At 46.2% G+C, this 24581-nt stretch overlaps 1 protein-coding gene across 2 annotated transcripts in view; it reads right to left on the bottom strand.

Moving 5' to 3' along the window:
• SLCO3A1 (solute carrier organic anion transporter family member 3A1) overlaps nucleotides 1-23889 on the bottom strand; it is a 326788-nt gene extending 302899 nt beyond the window's left edge. The window contains exon 1 of one of the 2 annotated variants that reach the window (XM_032252773.1): nucleotides 23533-23889. In XM_032252773.1, coding sequence (XP_032108664.1) covers nucleotides 23533-23712 — 180 coding nt within the window. In that variant the 5' untranslated portion in view covers nucleotides 23713-23889. The remainder of the gene's footprint in view (nucleotides 1-23532) is intronic. The other variant, XM_032252774.1, reaches the window with a different exon arrangement.
• Nucleotides 23890-24581: the final 692 nt, after the last annotated feature.

Here is a 24581-nt window from a genome sequence, read left to right as displayed (position 1 = left end):
GGCCCGGTGCCGTGGCTCACACCTGTAATCCCAGCACTTTGGGAAGCTGAAGCAGGCGGATCACATGAGGTCAGGGGTTTGAGATCAGCCTGGCCAATGTGGTGAAACCCCATCTCTACTAAAAATACAAAAATTAGCCAGGTGTGGTCGGCACATTCCTGTAATCCAAGCTTCTCCATTAGGCTGAGGCAGGAGAATGGCTTGAACCCAGGAGGCGGAGGTTGCAGTGAGCTGAGATTGCGCCATTGCACTCCAGCCTGGGAGACAAGAGCAAAATTCCGTCTCAAACAAAAAAGGCCTATATCCACTCCCTGCTTACGACGCCACAAGATGATGGTTTCATTTCTGGGATGCTAGATCTTGCCTCATGCTGTCAGCACAGTTCTTTCTGTTCCTGTGCAGGCTCACCTACAGGAAAGCCCTGAGTTTCTCCTCTTTCCACAGGATGCTCTGTGTGGCCCCATCACCTGGTGAACGGAGAGGTGGAAGGGTGGTTCCATCCATACACCTGACTCCCTAACTTCTGGCTGCAGGCTTAGATCAGACTACAAGCCTCAGATTTTTTGGAGGTTCATTGGGCTACTATCTTCCTAAAACACCCCTTTCTGTAGACTACACCCCTTTTTGCAAAAACCTATTACGACTCCTTTATGTCCATTAGATTGAGCCTTTCCTAAACTGATTGGACCTTCCAGCAAAGGGGGCCACCTCCTTCCCCTTCGCAAAGGCCTTCCCTGAAATCCCATTCCTTCTTATTCACAGAGCTCCCTTCCCTCTTCTGTCAAGCCTCTGTTTCTACAGATCCACTTCAATTTTCTCCGCTGTGACTTGAGTGGACTTTTACATTCAGCCACCATACCACTCTTTGAAGAATATCAAGCCTTGCTCTGATATCATGAGCAAAAGTACCACAATGTAAGCGCCTTTATCGTGATTTCTGGTGTTTCGATATGCTGGGTCCCCAGTATCTAGAAGACTGCCTGACAAGACACAGAAGCTCAATAAACAGGTCTTGAATTAATAAGGTAGCTTCAAAGAACACAAACATCTTAAAATTTTTAAGGTTAAGAGAGATTAGAGAGCAAGGTCTGATACCAAAATTTTAAAATGTATACAAGAAGAACTGCCATAATCATTTGAAGAAGCTTCACACCAAATTAATTAAAAGATTAAACAGCTACTTACATGGTTAGGAGGCAATATTAAATATAAGGGAAAAGATTATTTCACATCAGAATTAAATTTAATGCCTCGGATAAACAAAAACTATTCTAAAGATCAGGAAATAAATCAAGTCACATGAGCTGCACATAACAGCAAATGACTTTAGGAAACTGTTCTGCTTTTGTGCAACTACAGAAAAAACTTATGGAAATGACGTTTCTCATTCAATGGATTTGAATCAGATCCATCTGGATCACGCAGCAGGGCCCCAAACACATTGGCAAAAGTCAAATATCTGTAATGAGCAGTGATGGTTAGTGTGTGTGGACAGGCAAGGTGAATAGAGAAAAGGCCGGTGATCTTACAGTGCAGTCCGTCTTCCATAGGCCACATCCAGCATGGACAGCAGAGAGGTGTGCAAAAGGGCTCCCTGCCCTGTCTCCAGCTGATGGGGGAGGAACCAACCCAGCATCATGTCACGTGTGACGGGCAGAGCTGGGATTGGAATCCAGGCAGCCTGTTGCTGTAGAGTCCAGTTTTTACCCCGTAGAGAGAGTAAACTGGAAAGGCAGTACCAACATCACTCCATGAAGCTGGGGGAGAAGACCACGACCCACAGTGGGAGGGGAGGGTCAGAGGAAAGGGAGGCAGGAGGAGTGACTTCATAACAGAAGAGCAACCACGGTCTCCTCCATTGAGCTACAACATGGGATAACACCGCCTCCTCTAAAGGACTGAATGAGGTGACGTGTGTCAGGTACACACAGCGGATGCTCAGTAAGCAGTAGAGACTACCATCACTGCTAGCCAAGTCAGAGCCTACTCAGAATTTCAGCAACTGCCTCATCTATTAAAAGGGCACCAACACAGACTGTCTGCCAACTTCAAGGTGGCAAATGTCCCTTTCATGTGAAATGGCATGGATGTAACTAGTCATATCAACCTGTGGTCAGCCTTAGTGCCATGAGCGGGGGTCAACCAGATATTCTAATACAATGGACTTGAAAGAATTCCTCACCAGTTATCTCCCCTACTCAAGCAAAAATTAAATCTGGTCAAGCAAAAGCTAACTTGCAATGGACAGGAAATACAGAGGAAAGAGACAAGTTAAATGAAACCACAAGGAAACAGTCAGATAAACTTAGAGAATATGGAACATTCTGTAAGATGTTCTGTGGAATGACAACTGAACCAACCTCTTCCAAAAGTTAACATAGTGGAGGAAAAGTAGGGAAATTATTCCAGAGGAAGGCCGTGCACCCATGATCAGAGCGGCATTATTCACAGTAGCTAACATGTGGAAGCAACAGAAGTGGCCATCGACAGGTTACAGGATAAGGAAACATGGTCGATCCATACCATGGAAGATTATTCAGCTTTAAAAAGGAAGGAAATTCTGACCCAGCCTCCAACTTGGAAGACCCGTGAGGCCATTATGCTGAGTGAAACAAGCCCATCACAAAAGGACAAACACTGTATGTGAGTCCCCAAAGTAGTGAGAATCACAGAGACAGGAAGTGAGCAGTGGTGGCCAGGGCTGGCGGCAGGGGAGTGGGGAGTGATCATTTGATGGGTGTGGAGCTTCCCTTGGGAAGAAGAGCTCCAGAGAGGGAGGGTGGAGACAGTGGCACAATGTTGTGAATATATTTAATGTAGTGCTCTCCACCTATCCAGAGTTTCGCTTTTCACCGTTTTTAGTTACCTGAGGTCAACCACAGTCAGAAAATAGTGAGTAACAATAGGATATATTGAGAGAGAGACCACATTCACATAACTTTTATTACAGTATATTGTCATGATTGTTTATTATTGTTGTTGTTAATCTTACTCTGCCTAATTTATAAATTAAACTTTATTATAGGTATATACATACAGGAAAAACCCTATCATCTATAGCATTTAGTACTATCCAAGACACCAGGCATCCACACCAGGGGTCTTGGAATATATCCCCTAGGGCAAGGGTGGGGACGACCACGCCACTGAGTTCAGTGTACACTTCAAAATGATTAAGACGTAAATTTTATGTGTAATTTTCCACAAGAAAGAAAAAAACAAAGGAAAAGTCATAAAGTCACATAACAGATGAAATGTATGATCTTGAATTGGTCTGTGGCTGTTTATAAACAAATGGTTCCAGAGAAAGCGAGGTATAGAGCTAGAAATGGCAACTGCAGTAGAGATATTTTGGGAACATTTTGGAGAAATCTGGTATGTAGGAAGTATTCATTGAAATTAGGGACTACTGAATTTGGTTAGGAGTGAGAGCACGGTTGCGGTTTTATGGGGAAATGACTGTAACTTATGAAGAGGAATACTAAAGTATTTGGGTGTGAACTGTCATCATTCCTACAATGTACTTTAAAATGGTTCTGAAGTAAAGTATGTATGTGTGTATGAATGCAGCTGCACATATGAAGCAAATGTGTCCCATCTGAACAACTACTCAATCGTAGGTGGTAAGGACATGGGTGACATCTGTACTATTATAATTTCTAGTTTTTGTTTTGTCACAGGAGATTTAAAAACAAAAATGAGGTAAAACTGCTTCAGATGTCCAAGGGTTGCTGTCAGTCTGAAATCACATAATCCCACAAAACTGAAACTGGCTGAACATTCCACCATGTAAGATGGCACGATACCCACTTTTGTTTTTGAGGAGAAAACTGAAACCCACAGGAAATAGATGACTCTCTCATCAGCAGTATTTTCACAAACATCAATACGTTAGCCCTGTGGAATACTTTTTGAATAAGGTAAATGCAATTTTGCACTAAAACTTTGAAAAATGACCACATATTGAACAAGTAAACACAAATTAGACTGTCTGTTCACACTGACATGGCACACTCTGTAATTTTGTGGGAATGGTTATGGCAGAAATATTACATAATGGCCCATGTGTTTGAATAACTGGCTGTTCAAATCAGGAACGCAGGTGAGGGCTGAGCCTGCAGGTAGGTTCACGCCAGGAGCAGGGGCCCTGTGACCAGTCCTGGAATGTATAACAGAGTCTTTCAAAACAGAGCACTGCCATCACCTGTAGATGCCACCATGTCCTAAAGGGGAGGAAGGGAACAGAGAACAGATTCTCTGGCCCTGGTGGAGTCATTCTCTGGCCCCAGTAATGTCATGTTCAATGTTCATCACCTTTTACCTCAGTTTAAAAGAGAAAGAGAGAGAACAGTGTTTTCTCACAAGTGGTAACACGTTAAAACAATATCAACACACCCAAGACACTAAAGCATTCAGTTCAGCTGCGATGTGCTTCGAGGCTTGGTATGAGGAAAGAGAAGGGAGGGTAGAGAAAGCAGGGACCAAAAGACCCAAGATCAAACACTAGCTGCGCCAACTTGGGCACGTCCTTTAACTTCTAGAACTGAGCCCTGTTTCCTTATCTGGAAAAGAGAGCTAATGACGTCTACCTCATGGGATTTGTGTGTGAGTTCAATCAGACTGCTTCGGTGCTCACGGGCACACACCACGTCCTCGACAAAGTCAATTCCCCTTTCCACAGACGATCTGACTCCCCACATCTTTTGTGACCAACCCCTTGAACTCATCTTTCCATTTTGTAGCTCTGAAAAGCAAAGCAATGAAAAGCAATGAGCAGCCTGAATTTACATCAGCAAAACAAAACCGTAAGCAACCTACCATACAGAAATAGGAAGATGGAATATTACAATCTTTTCAAATGTTGTAGACATTCCCCAGTTAAAATGGTACAGGTAAACTTCTGTATAAAATCTCACTCTTCCTAAATCTGAATCAAAAAGAAATCAACCCTGAAATAATATATTTATCAGCCAAAAAACAAAAACAAATGAGCAGACCCCAGTGTCATAAACTCAAAAGGTCCCTGGGAAGCAAAGTAAAGGAAGCAGGGTACAGTGTGACAAGGCTCAGAGCCCTGAGTCTGACGCCCTCAGAAAGTAAAGCAGTGAATAAATAAAAGTTCTGAGAGTTGTCATCAATATCACCACATCTGAAAAAAAAACAACGTGAGTAGTTATCCATATATTCTTCTCTGACTAGGGAAGAGAGAAAATATCCGCTGGGGAGAAAAGGATGAGAAGATGCATGAACCATGGTGTTGATCATCCCTGCTGGAAGGAATGAAGATTCCACATGTCCAAGGCTGACCCGAGGCCACAGAACACAACTGGAGGGTTTGCAGTGTGTGCCCCCACACAGGAAGACTGAACCCACTGAAAAATGCCTTCAAAAGATCCCAGAAGTGAAAGCTGCCAAGCCCACATCTAGCCAAGCCCACTCAGCACCTAGCACACCACCTGCTGCAGCTTAACTGGCCCAAGCCACTTCATAGTTCTTCGGGCTACAGAAAGCCTGAACAGAAACAGAAAACTAGCCTTCAAACTTCAGCTTGATGGCAAGGAGAAAAACAGCCTTCAAACAAAGAAATCAAAGAGAGATATAGGCTAATTTACGCCGGCAAGAATAAAATGAAAAACCGTATGGCATGGTATCTCTAAACACAGACTCCTGGAAAGGTAAGAAAGCAACAGTGTATTCAAAGACAAAGAACTTAAAAGAAAACATTCATGTCTGTAATCCCAGCACTTTGGGAAATGGAGGCGGGCAGATCACGAGGTCAAGAGATTGAGACCATCCTGGTCAACATGGTGAAACCCCGTTTGTACTAAAAATACAAAAAAAAAAAAAACATCAGCTGGGCATGGTGGTGCTCACCTGTAGTCCCAGCTACTCAGGAGGCTGAGGCAGGAGAATCACTTGAACCCGGGAGGTGAAGGTTGCAGTGAGCTGAGATCGTGTCACTGCACTCCAGCCTGGCGACAGAGTGAGACTCCGTCTTAAAAAAAAAAAAAGAAAAGAAAATTCAACCAGAAACCAGAGAAAGATTCCCCACAAAAGATCTTTGAGCCATAGAACTTAATAAGAATATAAGTTCAATACATCAAGAACCCAAAGACAACATCTAAAAAAGGGGGAAAAAAGAAGATTGTAAATCTAAAGAAATAAATTGAAAATTAAAGCCAACACTAGAAAATAAATATATGAAACGGAATCTACCGAGAACTAAATAAAGATGGTTTAAAATCAATTTTCTGACCAGAGGAAAGCTAAAAATAAACACAGTGAATAAAGATAAAAACAAGGGATTCAAATAGTCAAAGCAAAACAGACAGCTATGGTGTTCAAAGACAATGTAACATACAGACAATTGGTGCCTTACAGCAGAGAATTCACTGCATGAACCCAGTGTTTGAAGACATCCAGAAATACTCCTGCAACTAATAAAGAATTGCATCTGTTGACTGAAAAAAACACGTCCAGTTACAAAAACTATGACACACATCATATAGCAGTAATATACATCAGAATTAAATTATATGTCAAATATTAAGAAAAGATTCCTCATACATCTAACCTATAGGGAATAATAAATTATCTCTAAGGGAGGAAAAATAAGGCTGGCCTTGGACACTTCCACAGTAACATTTAATAGCAGGAGAAAGTTACTTCTTTCCAATTTTACTGAAGTCTTCTGTTAAACTTCAGTGAAATTAAATTTACTACATTTTTAGAACATACATTTTATAAGTATATCTAGTCAGCCAGTCATTTTTCCATGAATAAGAATAGAAAGAACTCTAAAATGATGTATTTCTAATAATAAGGAGAAACTCTTCTTCTCTTTCCCCAGAATTCCTACCTTGATACAGACTAGAGGAATGTCCATCTTCTGGAAGTTAACAGAGAAAAAGCACCTGCTCTTCTGATTCCTCACTCAATCCTCCCCAAATGAAAGGATGGGCAACTTATCTGATTTGCAGAACTACAAGCAGGAAGCTGGCAAGCTTGCCCTGATCCTCTTCTCCCCCCATTCTGTGAACAGCCCTTGGGATGCACACATTCTCTGCTCCTCCAGGAGGTAAGCTTACCCGAGCAGGTGTGCACCTGCAGGGACAAAGCCTGCAGTTCTGACTTGGGTGAGTTTTATTCTGAGGACAAAGTCGTGAAAAGAAGCCTGAATCTGGACACAAACGGAGTTTTCCAATCCAAACTCCAGTTTTTTCTACCCAACCCCCAAGATGGTGTTTGAAACCCCTGTGGCTGGCTGGGGTGTCTACTTCCCAAATGATCTTTCTTTTGTTGTTCTTATTGTTGTTGTTGTTGAAATTATGTCTTACTCTGTCACCCAGGCTGGAGTACAGTGCCGCTATTAAGGGTCACTGCGGCCTCAACTGACTCCTGGTCTCAAGTGATCCTCCCACCTCAGTCTCCCAAGTAACTGGGACTACAGGCATGCACCACCACACCCAGCTAATTTTATTCCTTTTTTTTTTTTTTTTTTTTTTGAGACAGAGACTGGAGGGCAGGTTGGAGTGCAGTGGCAGCATCTCAGCTCACTGCAACCTCCACCTCCTGGGTTCAAGCAATTCTCCTGTCTCAGCCTCATAAGTAGTTGGGATTACAAGCATGGGCCACCATGCCTGGCTAAATGTTGTATTTTTAGTACAGACAGGGTTTCACCATGTTGGTCAGGCTGGTCTCAAGCTCCTGACCTCAAGGGATCCATCGCCGCCTCTCTAAGTGCTGGGATCACAGGCGTGAGCCATCGTGCCAATTTTTAAATTTTTTGTAGAGACGAGTCTCCCTATGTTGCCCAGGTTGCTCTCAAACTCCTGGGCTCAAGCGATCCTCCCACTTCAGCCTTCCAAAGTACTGGGATTGCCGGCATGAGCCACCATGCCTAGTTCCCAATTGATTCTTAATCAGGAGGGGCCAGAGTAAGGGCAGAGAGGAAGATGTGGTTACCAGTCACTTCTCAAACCCCATCGCCAGTCATGATTATTTCTGAATGGGGGATTCTGAATTTTTAAAAACATTTTTATGTAAATGTTTCTTCGCGATGAATATGTATTGTTTTATAAAAACAATAAGGTCATTTTTCCTTCGAAACCACGACACCAGAGAAGAACATCTGATGTTGCAGAAAAGCCATCAGAATGATTTAGAGGAACGAGTAGGTTCCTAAACAGAGTATGTAGTGAGATCCAATTTTATTACTTTTTAAAAATCATGACAGTAGCACATACTGCAGAGAGGCACAGGCTAAGTACTTTGGATGGATTTTCTCATTTGGTATTCACAAGATCGTTGAAAGTATAAATATCATCCCAATCTTAGACATGAGGAAATTGAGAATTAGAGTGGAAAAGCAAAATGCCCAAAGCCACACAAGCCTAATCAGCCACAGGCATGGACTTCAAAGACCCCAGAGCCCACATCCTTTACCGCTGTGCGGGCCTGGAGGTCATGTGTCCATGGGGCTAGACAGAGAGATTAAAGGACCCACACCACAATGCTCACAGTTTATCTCCAGGTCCTTTGAATTACGGATGATTTTTTTAATGTTATCTATGTTTATCAGCATTTTCCAAATGGTCAGCACTACATATATTCCTTGTATAATAAGGTAAACAGTAATGTCTCTCTCTTTCTACATATATACATAAAAGCTGACCAGGAGTGGTGGATCACGCCAGTAATCCCAACACTTTGGGAGGCCAAGGCAGGCGGATCACCTCAGGTCACGAGACCAGCCTGGCCAACATGGTGAAACCCCGTCTCTACTAAAAATACAAAAATTAGCCAGCCATGGTAGTGCATGCCTGTAATCCCAGGTACTCAGGAAGCTGAGGTGGGAGAACTGCTCGAACCCAGGAGGCAGAGGTTGCAGTGAGCCGACTTCGTACCACGCACCACTGCACTCTAGCCTGGGCAACAAAGTGAGGCTCCATCTCCTCAAAAAAAAAAAAAAAGAAAGGTTACAAGCATGAACTTGAAGTTCAATTCAGCACTAAATCTAGGTGATGAATATATAAACATACAGACACAGGCTGCTCACAGGGCTTTCCAGCCGGCTCAGGCAGTGCTACAAGCTTGGAGCAACAGTGCAGAAATGTTTCCTGGTCTGACTCACACAACCTTCCACACAGGCCTTGAAGCTGAAAGGAAACCACCTGATTAAATCCTCCAGCGGCCTCCCAGCCCCCGGATCACCTGGGGTCTCATCCAAGTCGTCACGCAGCTCCACTCGCAGGCGACCTTCCTTCCCAGGCCCCAGTGACTACCTATTCCAGGGAGGAGTGGTCCCTCTCAGCAGCCTGCCAAGCTCTTCCCAAGGAGAACAGGAGGGGAAATTTGAAGGGCCTCCATCCAATTTTTAAACTGTAAACTGCACACCCACTTTTTGTTTGGAGACATTTCCTGTGTGTGAACACAGTTTGTTCTGTTACCAGCTTTAAAGTTATGCAGAACTGATATATCTGAGGCCAAGCAAAAGTGTTTAAAAAAAAAAAAAGTCAAATATAATAGGAACTTTCCTAATGTTAGCTTAATTGCAGAAATCTGACTTGTATATATGCAAAAGACAGGTTCAATACAGAGGTGTCACTGTGTCCTCAGGGCTGGGACCCTATTGTTCCCCCCCTCCCATGTGACACTCATCCTGGAGAGCGCCGTGTCGCAGTACAAGAAGTGTTCTCCATCCTTCAGCCCCTTAGCCTCAGCATGCAATGAAGCCATGCTTGCTGCTAGCCGAGTCTGAGCATGCCCTGGATGGAATTCCCTCCACAGACTGGCAGACTGACTTCCAGCCACATTTCACCACACCACTTCAAAGCAACGGAGGAGGGGCAGAGGGATCCAAGCTTGGCCAAGAGGGATGCCGACAGCCTCCGCGCTGCTAACTGGAGTGGCGTTCCGCAGTGCCAGCCCTGACATGCCCCTGCTCTAAGCCTGTGGCCAGCCGATCCCGGCACTGCCTGAGCCAGCTGGAAAGCCCTGTGAGCACCCCGTGTCCGTATCTTTATATATTCATCACCCAGCTCTTGTGCTAACTCGAACTTCAAGTTCATGCTTGTGGCTTTTTTTCTTTTTGTTTTTCTTTTTTTGTGAGAATGGAGTCTCACTCTGTTGCCCAGGCTGGGAGCAGTGGTGTGATCTCAACTCACTGCAACCTCCGCCTCCTGGGTTCAAGCAATTCTCCCACCTCAGGTTCCCGAGTGCCCGGGATCACAGGTGTGCACGACCACGGCCAGCTAATTTTTGTACTTTTAGTAGAGATGGGGTTTCGTGGTATTGGCCAGGCTGGTCTCGAACTCCTGACAGGGTTTCCTGCCCTCCCCTTCTCCATCCCAGGTTCTCCTATCCCATCCTGCCTGCCTCCTACGATACTCCACAGCCACAGTTCCACGTGACATCTTGCTCCCCTTGGCTCTATCCCCAACCAAGGCTGAGAAAATTATTTTATATCTCCAACTAGTCTACCCAGGCCCATCGCCCACCTTGGCCCAATATTTTGCTTCTATTTTTAGTCTGGTCTATTGTAATACGACTAGACCAGATGTGAGGATTGGAGAGGGCTTGGCTGCCACCTGGCCCAGGACCTGAAACATCCTAATGAATGAGTCATTAATGAAAAATTATAAACATGCCATCTCCCTGGCTAGGATATATCAACTCATGAGGGCCAAGAACACGCCTTATTCAACTCTACATTGCTTGCAGCACTTAAGGAAGTTGTCAAAGTTAATTAGTTTGGCAAAGACCAGGCTGACATTTTTTTCAAAAAAAGGAGCCTGTGCCGAGAAATTCTGAGAACGATACCACTCCCACCCCCACCAAAAAAACCAAGGAGAGGGATAAGACGAGGATGTAGATATCTGGTCCTAACTTAATACACACCTGGCCTAAACAGAGCCTGGCTGGCACGGCACACAGTGATAAAGTCTCCTTTGGCCTCACTGAATTGGATAGGGCTTCAGGAAGGAGAGCCTGCTGGAGGTTTTAGCAGCCCTGACTCCTGCTAAGGAATCCTGGGCATGAGGGGTGGAAACACGGATGAGTACCTATGTACACACACACAGTAAATCCACGCATGCATAATGCTCACCCACATATCCGTCTAGGATTTTCTTTCACATGCGTTCTCCTTAATCAGATGACGTGATTATCAGTCCCATCCCAGCATTCGGCTAGGCCCAGAAAGAGAAAATGTCATGTTCAAAGCTACCCAATTATCCAACTAGAAACATGGTTACCTTCTCACAGAAAGGAAACAGGGACTGTCGGCATTTCTGCAGAGAGTGAAATGCTATCTTTGGGTGTGAAAAGCCGACCATCCTCCTACCTCACCCAAACACTTAAGAAGACAGAGTTTGCCTTTGTTTACTTCCAACACGCAGACTGTTTTAGGATCCTTTGCTCTTCTTCTTCTCCGGTGTTATAAATTGAATTGTGTCTTTCCAAAAAGATATACTGAAGTCATTAGTGCCTGTGAATGCGACCTAATTTGGAAACAAAAACTTAGCAGATGTAAGCAAGTCACAGGAGGTCACTGGGGTGAGCCCTAATCCAATATGACTAGTGTCCTTGTAAGAAGGGGAGACAGAGAATCGGGGGGAAAATGCCATGTGAAAGCAGAGGCAGAGATGGGAGTGATGCTGTCGCGAGCCAAGGAATCCAAGGACCCCCAGCCACCTCCAGATGCCAGAAAGAGGCAAGGAAGCATTCTACGCAGGGTCTCAGAAGGAGCATGGCCCTGCTGACACCCTGACCCCAGACATCCAGCCTGCAGGACTGTGAGACAATACATCTGTTGCTTCAAGCCACCCAGTTTGTGGTAATTTGTTACCACAATTAATGAATATTTAATTCAGCCAAAATTAATGAATATACTTGTTTTTTTTTTCTTCTGAAATGCCCATTCATCTAATCCACCCTCCCCCTCCAGATCCATGTCCACCTCACCAACAGATAAACTGTCCAAGTCACTTTCTCACTTATAATATGACCCAATTTTGGTCTAACATCTGAAATACTGAAAATGTTACGGAATAACCCTACTGTCCTACGAACTCTACAAAAGGAAAGGTTTCAATAAAATATGAAGGCCCCATGTGCTCCTGCTCCCAAATAAAGTACCACAGAGCTCAGAATTCATCCAGGAAGGTAGGAATCACATAAAGTCTGTGATGACAGGTGGAATTGGATCTGAAAGGCTTGTAAGAGGCCATCCAGCTCCATTATTCGCTGGATGGGGACAGCGGGTGGCCAACCATGGAAGGAGCAGAAAGGACACTGCCCAGGGCAAATGCCTGGCATGACAGTCCCACTCAGGAGTGACCTCGGCCATGACTCCCAGAGGCCCCACCCATGTGACTGTGACATCCCGTCAGGGTTGGTGAGGCGTGCCACTGATGGGGTCGGGGGCCAGTGGAGGGAGGTAGGAAGAAAACAAACAACCAGGAGGCGACAGAGTGGAAATGAACACCTGTGACCATCCCAGTTCGGCTCACTGGGTGCAAAACGTAGCCACCAAGGCGACAGACCGCAAGAGGAGAACACTCAGCTACCTTTTAGGGGATCTACAACGTTTCACTTGTCACACAAAATAGTTTCCCTGATAGCCTAGGTGCCACAAGCTCTGAGCTATTTTTAATCACCTCCTGTTACTGTTATTTTTAAATGCAAAATTATTCCCCAATGAAATCTTAAGCATCATAAATATAAATGTATATATATTATCTGTTCACTACATTAAGGATAGCTAGGGTGGCTCTCAGAAAACATTAAGCCTATTTAAACCAAAAAAAAAAAAAAGGAATATTTTCAAAGAGAATGAGAGAAGTGATTTTTCCCCGGTATTCACCAAAACAATATTTTTATTTATACTTGTTTATAATCATTATTTCCAAAATTAAAACTGTCAGTTGGCTTTGCTTCCTGACTACTCACCTGCCTATACCTGCCAGCAAATGTGGGCTGGCTCAGAGGGTGGGGCTGTGCATTTGGGTAAGTGACTCAATTCTGTGCCCTGATTTTGCCTCTCATGAAAGCAACAAATGCAGAGATTCTACAATGATATACTTAAGAAGAGCTAACAACAGGCCAATCTTGGGACACAGACACCTTGTGCCTGCTGGACAGTCAATTCCACATGCCCATCTCTAGAAACTGAACAACGCTGTATCTGGATTTAGCCCAAGCACAGCTGGCTCCATGTGCCCCTGTGAGCCCAGTGCAGCAAGGAGATCCTCCCCATCTGCTTCCAGCAAGTGCATGCTGCAAAGCTGCAGGAATGCTCACTGGCTCTTTGATCTATTTATATGCATCTCCTTGATGCAGATACACAGCTTGCCAAAGGTAAAGGAATGGTGCTAATGTATGGTTTTTGTTTCCAAAAGACATCCTCCCTTTGGCTGGCTGAGAAACTGTCACTGGCATGTTAAGCCTCCCAACCCACGTGAGTGTTTACCAGCACTGGGGAGGTGACACACATACCACACAATAAGTCAGGAGTCTTGCCCTCAATTTTCTGCATAAGGACAGGAGAGGCTTGTCTGAAGCTCTTCTACATCTATTTCATGGGTCTGGCTCCCTTTAAGTTTCTTCTCCTCAATCATCACTCGGGCCAAAAAAAAAAAAAAAAAAGTGCTCCTTTCCTACATTTCAGGAGGAGGCTGGAAATCTGCATTTGACCGAGTGGTGTGTTGTGCACCCCACGCATGTGTAGCAGAGGATGGTGTGATGTGCCACACTGGAATACATGCTGGTTATGCAAATCACCCCACAAGACACAGCAAATTCCCAGTGCTATCTCAGCACCACTTCAGGAAATGAAACGGCCAAAGGATGGTCTGTCACAACCGGAAGGGGTTGTACTGATGGCCATCCCACTACACAGACACACAACCTCATAAGCCAACCTGAAGGAAGGCCTGCCCTCCACAACCTCGAAAGCTGTAGTGACCACAGACCCAGGACAAGCCTCCTGTACCCCTGGAGAGAATGGTACCTGTGCTGACACCACAGCCAGCTGAGTTCCAGGGGGACAGCTCTAGGTGGCTCTGTGGATCTACTTTAAACAAATCTGGGACCGAAAGTCAACAGAGAGATCAACTAATCAACCCCATTGTTTATTTTACAGGTTGGATCACCATAATTGAATCTTACATAATAAACACATATGGGTCCACGCTGCTTATAAATTTTCCTCTTCATTAAGGGAATTCTTAGCAGAGTAAACACAAGACTTCAGGTGTTGTATTTTATAGCTTATATAATCAGTAGAGGGCAGTTCTCCCAATTTCAACTTGCTTATATTCAAGGTGGTAATTTCTCCTTCTAATCAGCTGAAGTTGGGAGACAAATTGAACAATCAGAAACAGCCCACCTATTTTACATAAACCTCTTGCAAGGAGGGTGAAAGACAATAGCCATTCCCATGAGTATTTCACAGTAGTCTTTAACTGAGAACCACCATTGTGACACTTCTCCCTACAATCAACCGTGCAAGTGCAGAAATGGAGGTAAAAATAATCACTTGTAACTTCCTCAAGTTCCTGTAGTTATGAGGACAGTGATTTCATTTGCCTTCTATTATTTTCTCCAGAACTATTTGTTGAAAGCCTGATCAGCCCCTGCTCATTTCTTCACACTCTGTACAACGAGAAACTAGGGTATAAGGATGGAGGGAGACCCACAACTGCCTTTAGAGCTACCAAGAAAAGTGTCAAGGGCTATCTGGACAGGTTCACTATCCAGAGGCCCAAATGTTGTCCCAAAGGACCACCTGCCAGAACAAATGTAGTCATATCACTGCCTATTGGGATGGGTTGATGGGCAGAGCCTGTTCCCAGGATTTTCAGAGGGTAAAGATTTTAACAAAAACCAATGCCAAGGCTGAGGTGAGTCAATCACTTGAGGTCAGGAGTTCAAGACCACCCTGGCCAACATGGTGAAACCCCATCTCCACTTAAAAAATACAAAAAATGAGCCAAGTGGTGGCACGCACCTGTAGTTCCAGCTACTTGGAAGGCTGAGGCAGGATAATCGCTTGATTCTGGGAGGTGGAGGTTGCAATGAGCTGAGACCATGCCACTGCACTCCAGCCCCGGCCATAGTGCAAGTCTCTGTCTCAACAACAACAAAACGATTTTTTTTGAATGTTAAGAAAGTAAGGCTTCATCATTACAGTTAGTATGCTGAGCCCATTACCAGATAACTTAAAATGCTACTTGACCTATTACATCCCTGGGTAGGAGAGGACTCAAGAGACATGGCAGTGGTATTTATAAAGGAAATCATGAGGGCAAAGGGGAAAGTGAGCTCACACTTCTTTGTCCCCCATTAAAAAAGTAAGGCTGGCAAGGCACCTTGGCTCATACCAGCACTTTGGGAAGCCAAGGCAGGTGGATCACTTGAATCCAGAAGTTCAAGACCAGCCTGGGCAACATGATGAACAACCCCCCAACCCAAACCCGCTGTCTCTGCAAAAAAATAGAGAAATTAGCCAGGCTTGGTGGTATGTGCCTGTAGTCCCAGCTACTGGGGAGGTTGAGGTGGGAGGATCGTTTCACCCTAGGAGGTCGAGCTGTGATCCTGCCACTGCACTCCAGCCTGGACAACAGAGCAAGACCCTGTCCCAAAACAAACATAACAAAAGCAGGGCTTATGGCAGCCTGTTACCTTTTGGTTTTAAATATTTTCAATGTGTCCTGACTAAGAGGGATAAGCAGAACTTTTGTCTAAGTCCAGGAAACTACTAATGACCAACTATTCCATGTTTGAAGAGGAATACCCCATCCTATGGGAAATAGCTAGGCTAGTAACACCGTTTCTACTAAAGAATCAAGCTACTAAATCCTCAGTTAGGAAGGGCTTCCCTTTTCAGAGGCACTCAACTCAAAGCCACAAAGAAGAACCGAAATAAAGAAATTGGGCGTCACCAACTGCTGAGATTCTGTGCACATCCAAGGGGATGTTGCCAGTCTCTGTGTTGTCACAGGAATGCACCGATGAAGGCTCCCCAAGCTTCCTCACTCCACAGCTGTGGCTGCACAAGATTCAGGGCTTTGGACACAATTCCTTTCTCAGCAAAGGCATCAGCACAACCCGGTTTTGGGGCTCCGTGGTCTTCTGAGTACAGATTCTCTCCTGATGCCTATGGCATTGGAAGGTGAATCTAAAAACTCACCTAAAACATACACTGCCACCTGATTGACTAAGAAAGATCCAGTTCATCCTCTATCCTTCCTAAGGACAGGTGTGACCAGACTGGGGGCAAGAAGGCTGCTTCTAAGACCACAAATGGAACAGGAGGGGTGTTATGCAGAAGGTGTATCCATCAGCTGAGATGGCCAAATCCACGGGACATGAAACCAGACTGGAGGAACAGCTCCCCTGTTCTGCTTATGAGAAACCAAAAAAAAAAAAAGACCAAGATTGGGGAAATGCCCACAGCCCCACTTGCCAGGGTCCACTTAATACTGCAAGAGAACACGAGGTGAAGGCAGCGGACAAGGTGTGAAACCTGAGCCTTTCTGGGCAACCGAGGCTGAGCTCTGCAGAGGCACGTTTTATACAAGGCCGCCTGGAGGGCGGCATATGTCCACAGCATATGTCCCTTCATCCTCCCCTCCTGACACCTCGGGCTCCCTCGAAGTGGTCACTCAGCCTTTCGGCCAGTGAAGCAGAGCCAGCTTCAGGAGCCCAGATCACCAGTTAACAAAACAGAAGCTTTGGCCTCACACGATATTGCAAACCCTCAGGTCTCTGGGAGGGGCTTTTGTCCATGCTAATGTCAACAAGCAGGGTTATACCATTACTGTTAAAGCAGCCGTGGAATACGGCACCCTATGAGAAGTACTCTATCACATGACCAACTGTTTAAACCTCACAACTACCTGAAAGGTAAGCTCTATCATTATCTCCATTTTTCAGATGAGGATACTGAGGCGTAAGTCAAGTTGCCAGGAGCTGGGAAGTGGCAAGTCTAAGTTCAAATCCAGGTCTTCCAGCTCCAAGTCCAACACTCTTTCCATTCACCCTCAGCCTTCCACACCCTGTGGCCACAGACCACAGCAAGAGATACTGAGGACCTCCCAAAGTGAAGTATCAGGGTACCTGCCCCTCCCAGCCAGTCCTGCCTGCCCTGCTTTCACCTCCTTGAAGGACCCATGCACTGTAAATGATCAACATGAATCCCCATTCCAACAGTGCGCTCTTCTCCCATGTGACTAATTTTTATGCATCTTTAAGCTGAAATGGACTGCTATATTTACAAGGGAATAGACGGAATTAGCAACCGATACTTAGTTTATTTCTTGCCCTTAGAAACTTTTTACCTCCCAGACAAAAATGTTTATGCAGAACAGGAAACTACTTGACTATGCAATTCACTAAACCAAAACCAAAATTTGATTGAAAGAATCTTTTTTCTCATTGGTTGGGGCCACATAGTTACTTTGTTTGTGGTAAATATGCATAACCATATTAATAGTAATAGCTAATATTTCCTAGGCACTCCCTATGTGCCAGGTATTTTTCCAGGGGCTTTACATGTACTGATTCAGTTAATCGTCACTGCAAAACTGAGGATGGGTACTATTATAAGCCCAATTATAAAGTGAAAAAGAGGTACAGAGAGGTTAAGTAAACAGCTCAAGGTCACAGAGTAGCAAGGGGAGGACGCAGGCATGGATCCCAGGCTTCTGGCACTCATCAAATAGGCCACAGACACTTGACATTCTCCAACTTGGGAATTTAATCAACTTGGAGTTTTAACCACTAAGCAATAATCTATCTCAAGCTAACATATAAACACCTAGGCTACATAAAATACAGGTGTCTTTGAATCACATCAATTCATCTATCCTATGAACCAAGCTCCATGATTCCGCTGTTGTTTCTGTTTATATGTATCTTGCAGACACAGACATAGAAATAGAAAATAAAAATAAATTAAAAGAGCAAGGATGCTATCTTTCTGGCCTACAGATTACCAAAGGCATTTCTGAGAGGCAAGAAAATACGGAGGCTTTCTTCAGGGGAGAACGGATTCCAAATCCATGTGTCAACCGCACAAAGTTACCACTGAAATGTCACTTCACGCCTCCAAAAAGCATGACATCCAATATTAATCGTATGCAACCCTGTACGTGAACATGTACGTGAACACACAATGCATACAGCAATGTACAGCGTAGAGTACATATGCAAAAGAGTACTTTGACTCCACTTTATAGAAACATGCTTATTAAATGGCACATGTAGTGAAATCTGCGCAAGTTGGAACTAAAGCAGAGTAACACAGCTAACAGGGAGCTTTCTTCTTCACTATTTCTACAGGAAACACAGTTGCAGCCTCAGCTTTGCAATACTACACTTATCCATCCAGGCCAATCTGCTGAGAGAATACACTCCTTGATCAATGTAGTGCCTCAAAGTTTGCTTTTAGGCGTGCAGAATAAATTCACAGAGACCCTGTTGGTGTAGCTGCCTCTGCCCAGCGGTTCACCAGTGACTTCGTGCAAGAGGAAGCCCATGCAGCGTAATACAGAATGTGATTCCGGCAGCATGCAAGGTGTGCTGCAAATGCTGGGCAATTGGCTAGCAAGGTGGTGCCGCTGCGGGGCAGCCTCTCGGTGCTCCCTTTCACACGGTGTCTAAAACTGAAACGAGGGGAAGAATTAACAACGGGCAGGAAAGGGCCCTCACTCATTTTACAACTAACGTAGTTTCTCCTACTGTAAAACACACCAACAAAAACTCCCTCAGAAACAAAGATATATACACAAAGCTCCCTGAAAAGAATTTTCAGAAATACATTTTTCCCTTAATAATTACTATTAACATTTTAAACCAATCTATAAGGGAAAAAAAAAAAAAAAAACCAAGGTAATTTTATTTCCTACTACCTGGGGCTACATAGTAATTATGGAAATGGCAAGGAATTTGTCACTTCGAGGAACCCTAAGTGTATAAAATAATTTGATTAAGTAAAATACGGTTACCTTAGTCATCACACTAATTTGACAAGGACTTTAAAAATGTCTCTCTGTTGAAAAATGTTAACAGAGAGTTTCCTCAGCTGTCTGCTTCTGGGTTGAATATGCAAAAACTCATCTTCAAAATGATGCTTCTTTAGAAAAAAAAAAAAAAAAAGGAACAACAAATCTGCCTCACCCATTAATTGCAAGCCCACTGACTGTTCTCAGGCTGGAAAAAAAAAGTATGACTACAAAGCAGTGAGATAGAGCCTCATTAACCACACTCAGTCATCTGTGTCATTATTTTGTCACCACAACCTCAAACTGCCTTTTCTATAATTCTAAATAGGGAAATATCTACCCCTTGCTCATAGGAACTCCCTTTGTGCCCCACCCAGGAAACTAGACTGGCCTTTTTTCAGTTTTCTTCCTGAGGAAATTCAAATGCATTTGTATGTACACCTCAATCTCATCAGCTAGAGGTGCTGGAGGTTTTAATTTCCCGTACACACCTTTATCTACGCCAGTCCTCAGTAATTTGATACCACACAGAAACCTCTATCTGCAGGGCTACCCTCAGTGAATGGCTTAAAACATTTTAGTGGAAGCTTCTCGGTGGAAGAAGCGAGGTGAGGGGTGCATCGTGGCAGAGACATTCATGTGTTATTCTCATATTGGAATCTGAAGGTAGTTACGACTTCTTGGGTTTTGTTTTTAAACCAAACAATGGGAAAATATATAAGGATAAAATTGCATTTGAAGTTATGATCATTTAACATATTCATATTACCAAGCCTATGATACGGAAAGTGGTTTCTTTTTGTGTTATAAAGGTCTAATTTTACCTAAGGCAGTTACTTAATGTGATTTTTAACCCTTAAAAAAGTGGAGATGTAAACATTTGTTAACAATGCCACGAAAGCATTTTCTTTCCCCTGAGGAAAAGTGAATTTCTTATCAGAATATCTGGCTGGCCCTGTAATTTAAATTAAAATCAAATTTTGGAGAAACAGAAAAAAAAAACATTTTAGTGGGTCTCTGCAAAGCCCCAATAAACACAAAGTGACCTTCTCATCATGCAGTTCTCATATGCCTGCATCTTCTCCAACCAGCCCAAGACTTATGCACGTTACATCCTTGCAAACAGGACTGGAGCCACTCGAAGCAAAGACCCAAGGAGAAGAAAATTAAATTGCATTCTCTGTCCCATACACACTAACCATCAAACTGAGCGGCCCTTTTCTCTTATGCTGCAAAGATTATTTCACAGCCAGTCGGGAAGTTTAGGTGACTGTGACAGAACATCCCTGTGACTATTGGCTTATCTGAAGCATGGTTTCCAGGTAAGACATTTGCAATTGTAATAGATTTCAGAGTTCACAGTTGGCCCAGGTTGCACCTGGGTTACTGCATCTAGATCACTGAGTCTGGCTGTCAGAATCAATGTCTTTCTGTACTCCCTGACACCAAGGCAAAAGTTGCAGGTCTCCAGCCTCGCCTAACAATTGATGGCCTTCTCATATACAAACAGTTTTTCCTTAAGTTTTGTCTCTGGGCAGGTTCATGGTGGAAAACTAACACGTACATATATACATACAGACACACCCACACACACACACTCTCACACACACACACACAAGTCCTCCTTCTCAAAGTTGCTTCTCAAATCGCAGGCAATCTCCTGCTTCAGTTCTGCAGTCAGGAAATCTATACTAGTATCATTCAGGACACCGGGAAATTTGTCTTTTCAGAAAAAACAAGGAGGAAATGAAACTGCTAAGTTTTAAGGCACCAGGGGAGATGAAATAAGAAAGTAGACTCTGGGAATCTAACAGGAAACAATGTCTTTGGCACAGAATTTGTAATCACCCTCCTTTCTGTGAAAGGGAGCATTGATGGCCCGTCCCAAGGCAGGCCCTTCCTCAGGTATCTAGAAATGCCTCATTACAGGGGCAGGCCAATGGCCAGTGTAAGGATCACATATAACACACACTTAGCACATGGACCCTGCCCTGTGATCCCCTGCAGACACAGGGTCTCAGGTTTCCTAAGAAAACCGTGATGAATTAAAAGGAAGAAATGTGCCTTTCCTGCAAACAGGCTGCAATATTTCATTCTCCAGTTATCCACAGAGAAGTCTCGCATGGTTGAAGGAGCAAACTTATTTTCCCCCATCTCCCAAATAACAGATGAAGAGAAAACTCTGAAGCGGCCCAGAAGACCAAAGCCCATAGCAGGCGGAATCAGTCAACCCTCACAAGCCAACGATTTATTTTCACGAGGCTCAGATGGCATGGCAAAGTCGAGGGCAGCCGGGCAAAGCAGAATCCTGAGAGCTTGATGCCTCCACTCCTAGTCATCAAAATGATGCCGATTTCCTAGGTCTGTCCTCTCCTTGGTCTCCATCTGCTTTCTGCAAGTCACCTGTTGACTCCTGTTACCCCACCCCACCCAACCAGGCTTTCCATCAGCCAAGGTGAAAAGTCCCAGGACGCCACCTCCAGGTGGACTGAATTCCTCTCTGCCTGTTCTGGGATGAAAGTCAAACTCCTATCTCCTGGGGCCAGCCCTGCCTCCAGAAGTCCACCACTCCAGAGCACTCTGCTTCTTAACTTTTTAAAGGGGCTAAGCCACTCCTCTAGTCGCAGCCTGGCTTCATGTCTTTGTCAAATCCTTAGATTACTGCAACCGAAAAATAATAAGCCCACACTTTTACCATTCCTGGGGTGAAAAGTTCTGTTGTTGTTTGCCACACATGAATAATGTACGCCACTGAGCAAAATTGGTTTGAGGCAAGCAAACCGTTGAAGTGGAGGCAGCTGTTGATACACTAATTACCTCCTTTTAAACACAGACCTGGTGAGGTACTATGTACTTTGCATATGTCACAGTACAGACCCACATATATTTTATTAATGTGAATTTGCATCTCTGTAACGCATGTACTTATTTAAATATTTTAACAGTCAAATTCCCCCTAAGGAAGCGCTGACCAACTGACTCCCAAACACAGCTATCCCTATCTCTCAAATTCCAAGGGCCAGTAGGTATGTAACGGTGTGTTTTAACTATAGACACAATAAGCGCATTTTATAGCACAGAAAATAAAACATGCTTTTGGCTACAGCGTTCACCTGCAGTCTACAAGTTACAAATGCACAAGACAGAGACAGGGATGTAAACGCTCTTCATCTCAGAAGGAGCAACCAACATGGATTTGATTTTCAAAAGCCCTGAAATTTTGTCACCCCCGGAACAGAGCTGAGTTTGAAGACCCCCCTGTCTCTCAACCACCAAACTTCCTCAACACCAGAGGCCAAGCACTCTTATACTTCCCTTTCACAGTGAGCCCGGAGCCTTGAGAGAGAGTTTATGAATGGTACAGAGCCCCCAGCGTCGGGCCCTCCTTAATTTCGCCCCCAGGCCAGGCATCAGGGATTAATCACAGCATCAGGACACACCTGCTTCTATCTCGGGATGTGGTTATCCAACGGTCAAAATCTTGCCCAATTCTCTCTCCATCAAACTTGCTCAGGAACACTCAAAGTCTATGACACTTGATTCCAGTTGCGGGTCAATAGCCAAGTAATGATTAACACCATAAACTCTAAAACTGTTTTCCTGTTTAGACAGGATGGTTACTTAGGTGTGGAAGCACGCTCTCTGGAACTCAAGCGGAGACCACCTGAGCAGGACAAGCGAAAGGGACAAAGTAGGTACCTGACAGTGCTGAGTCATTACAAGCTGTTTCCTCTGAAATGTTATGCACCCATGGGCCTTTTCAGCATCAACATCCCCTTTCTGGAGGCAAATAAAATACATATTCATTGTGCAAAATGGTGCAACCTTCTGGGGGCGACAGGCCATGATGGGGTAGTTAGCTCTAAGAGTGGATAGCAGGAACTACACAAACTCGCAGCTGCTCTCCAGGTACCGCAACTTTATCCCAGACGCCGAAAGATGGCCATTGGGATACCGGGTGGGAATATTCCCCCTGCAGCCCCGGCTCAGCTCAGGGCCACACTGGGGCGCATTTTACTCTAAACTGTTACACCCCCCGCCCCACCCCGTAATTGGCGGATGGGGAAAGCGCCCGGAGAAAATGATGCAGAATAGATTTGTTCACAGGAGAATACGGTGGAGAGCAGAGGACGCAGGATGCTAACTGGCTTTTCTTCCCATGTGCAGGTCACCTGAAGACCCCGAGGCTCTCCTCTCCAAGGAGACCCCTGAACTCACCGTCTGGCTCCGCTCTTGCTGGGGGAAAGGAACAGTTTCACGCCCACCTGCCGGCCGCCTCTCTCCCCCGGCACCCCCAACCCCAGCCGGGCGCGCGCGAGCTGCTGCCGGCATCCACGGTCCCGCCCGCTCCCCGCTCCCTGGCAGCCCCAGCCGGCAGCTCCCCCGGCGGCCGCCTCTGCACCACTCGCCAACCTCCACGCCGGACCGAGGTCATGCCCGCCTGCCCCAGCGCCCGGCGGCCCCCTCCTCGCGCCCGAGCCGCGCTGGGGAAGGGGCCCGCGGCGGAGTTGGCTCGGGGACTCACCAGGTAGGCGCCCACCGTGCCCTGCGCCAGCATCAGGGCGCACTCGGACACCAGGAAGATCTTGATGTTGGAAAAGCAGGACACCTTCTTTTTCTTCTTCTTGTTCCTCTGCGCCTCGTCCCCCTGCAGCTCGCCGCTCCGGCCGCCGCCCGACGAGCCGCCCGGCTTCTTACCCTGCATCCTTCCCCCGCCGCCGCCGCCGCTTTCCCGCTCGCCCCGGGTGCCGGGGCCGCTGCCGGGCGGGGGTGCGCGTCGCGAGGCTGCGTGCTGTCCCCGCCCCGGGCCCGCGGCGGCCGCCCCCGTCCTGCCTGCCCGGGCTGGAGAGGTGGAAGGCACAGCTCCTCGCCGCCGCCGCGCTCGCCCCTTCCTCCTCCTCCTCCTCCTCCCCCGCCTCCGCCCTCCCCGCGCCTCCTCCCTCCCCGCGCCTCCTCCTCCGGCTTGGGCTGTGCCAATCACAAGGGCTCCTTGCGCCGCCCGCCGCCGCCTCCGCCGCCCGCCGCTGCCATCGCCCGCTTCCCCTCGCTCGCCGGCCGCGCCTGCCTTCACCCCCTCGGCCCCAGCCCGGAGGCCTGGGCCTGGGCCTGTGCCGCCGAGCGCCCCCGCCGCGCCGCTCCGGTTTGCCTCGGGGGACGCGCGGGGGCCGGGCTGGGGACGCGGAGGGCGGCGGAGGCTGGCAGGATCCGGCTGCCGGGAGAACTGGGGAGACCCTGAGTCCCGGCAGAGTCAGGGGGTGCCCATGAAGGAGGGAGGGAGGGGGGAGCGGCGCCCGGTTCCTAGGTGGCGCTGCGGGGCACGGGGCGCCGGGCGGGGAGATGGAGTGCGGAGGCGCCCACACGGGGCTGGGACCCGGCGCTCGGGAACCCGGGCCAGGCCTCAGAAGGCGGGCTGTTCCCAGGAAGGGAGAATACTGAGTACCCAGGAGGGGCTTGGCGCGCGCTCTCATCCGCCCGGGGATTTCTGGGGATAGACGTTGTGCTCCGGAGCTTGGGGAGGTGTAGGGTCAGAGCCGCTTGAGGTTTCTGCCGCCTGCCCCTGCCGCAGCTCTCCCC

This window comes from Sapajus apella, unplaced genomic scaffold (assembly GCF_009761245.1).
Source record: "Sapajus apella isolate SASKATOON/1434 unplaced genomic scaffold, GSC_monkey_1.0 scaffold80, whole genome shotgun sequence".
NCBI lineage: Eukaryota > Metazoa > Chordata > Mammalia > Primates > Cebidae > Sapajus > Sapajus apella.
This window is presented reverse-complemented; position numbering and strand designations above follow the sequence as displayed.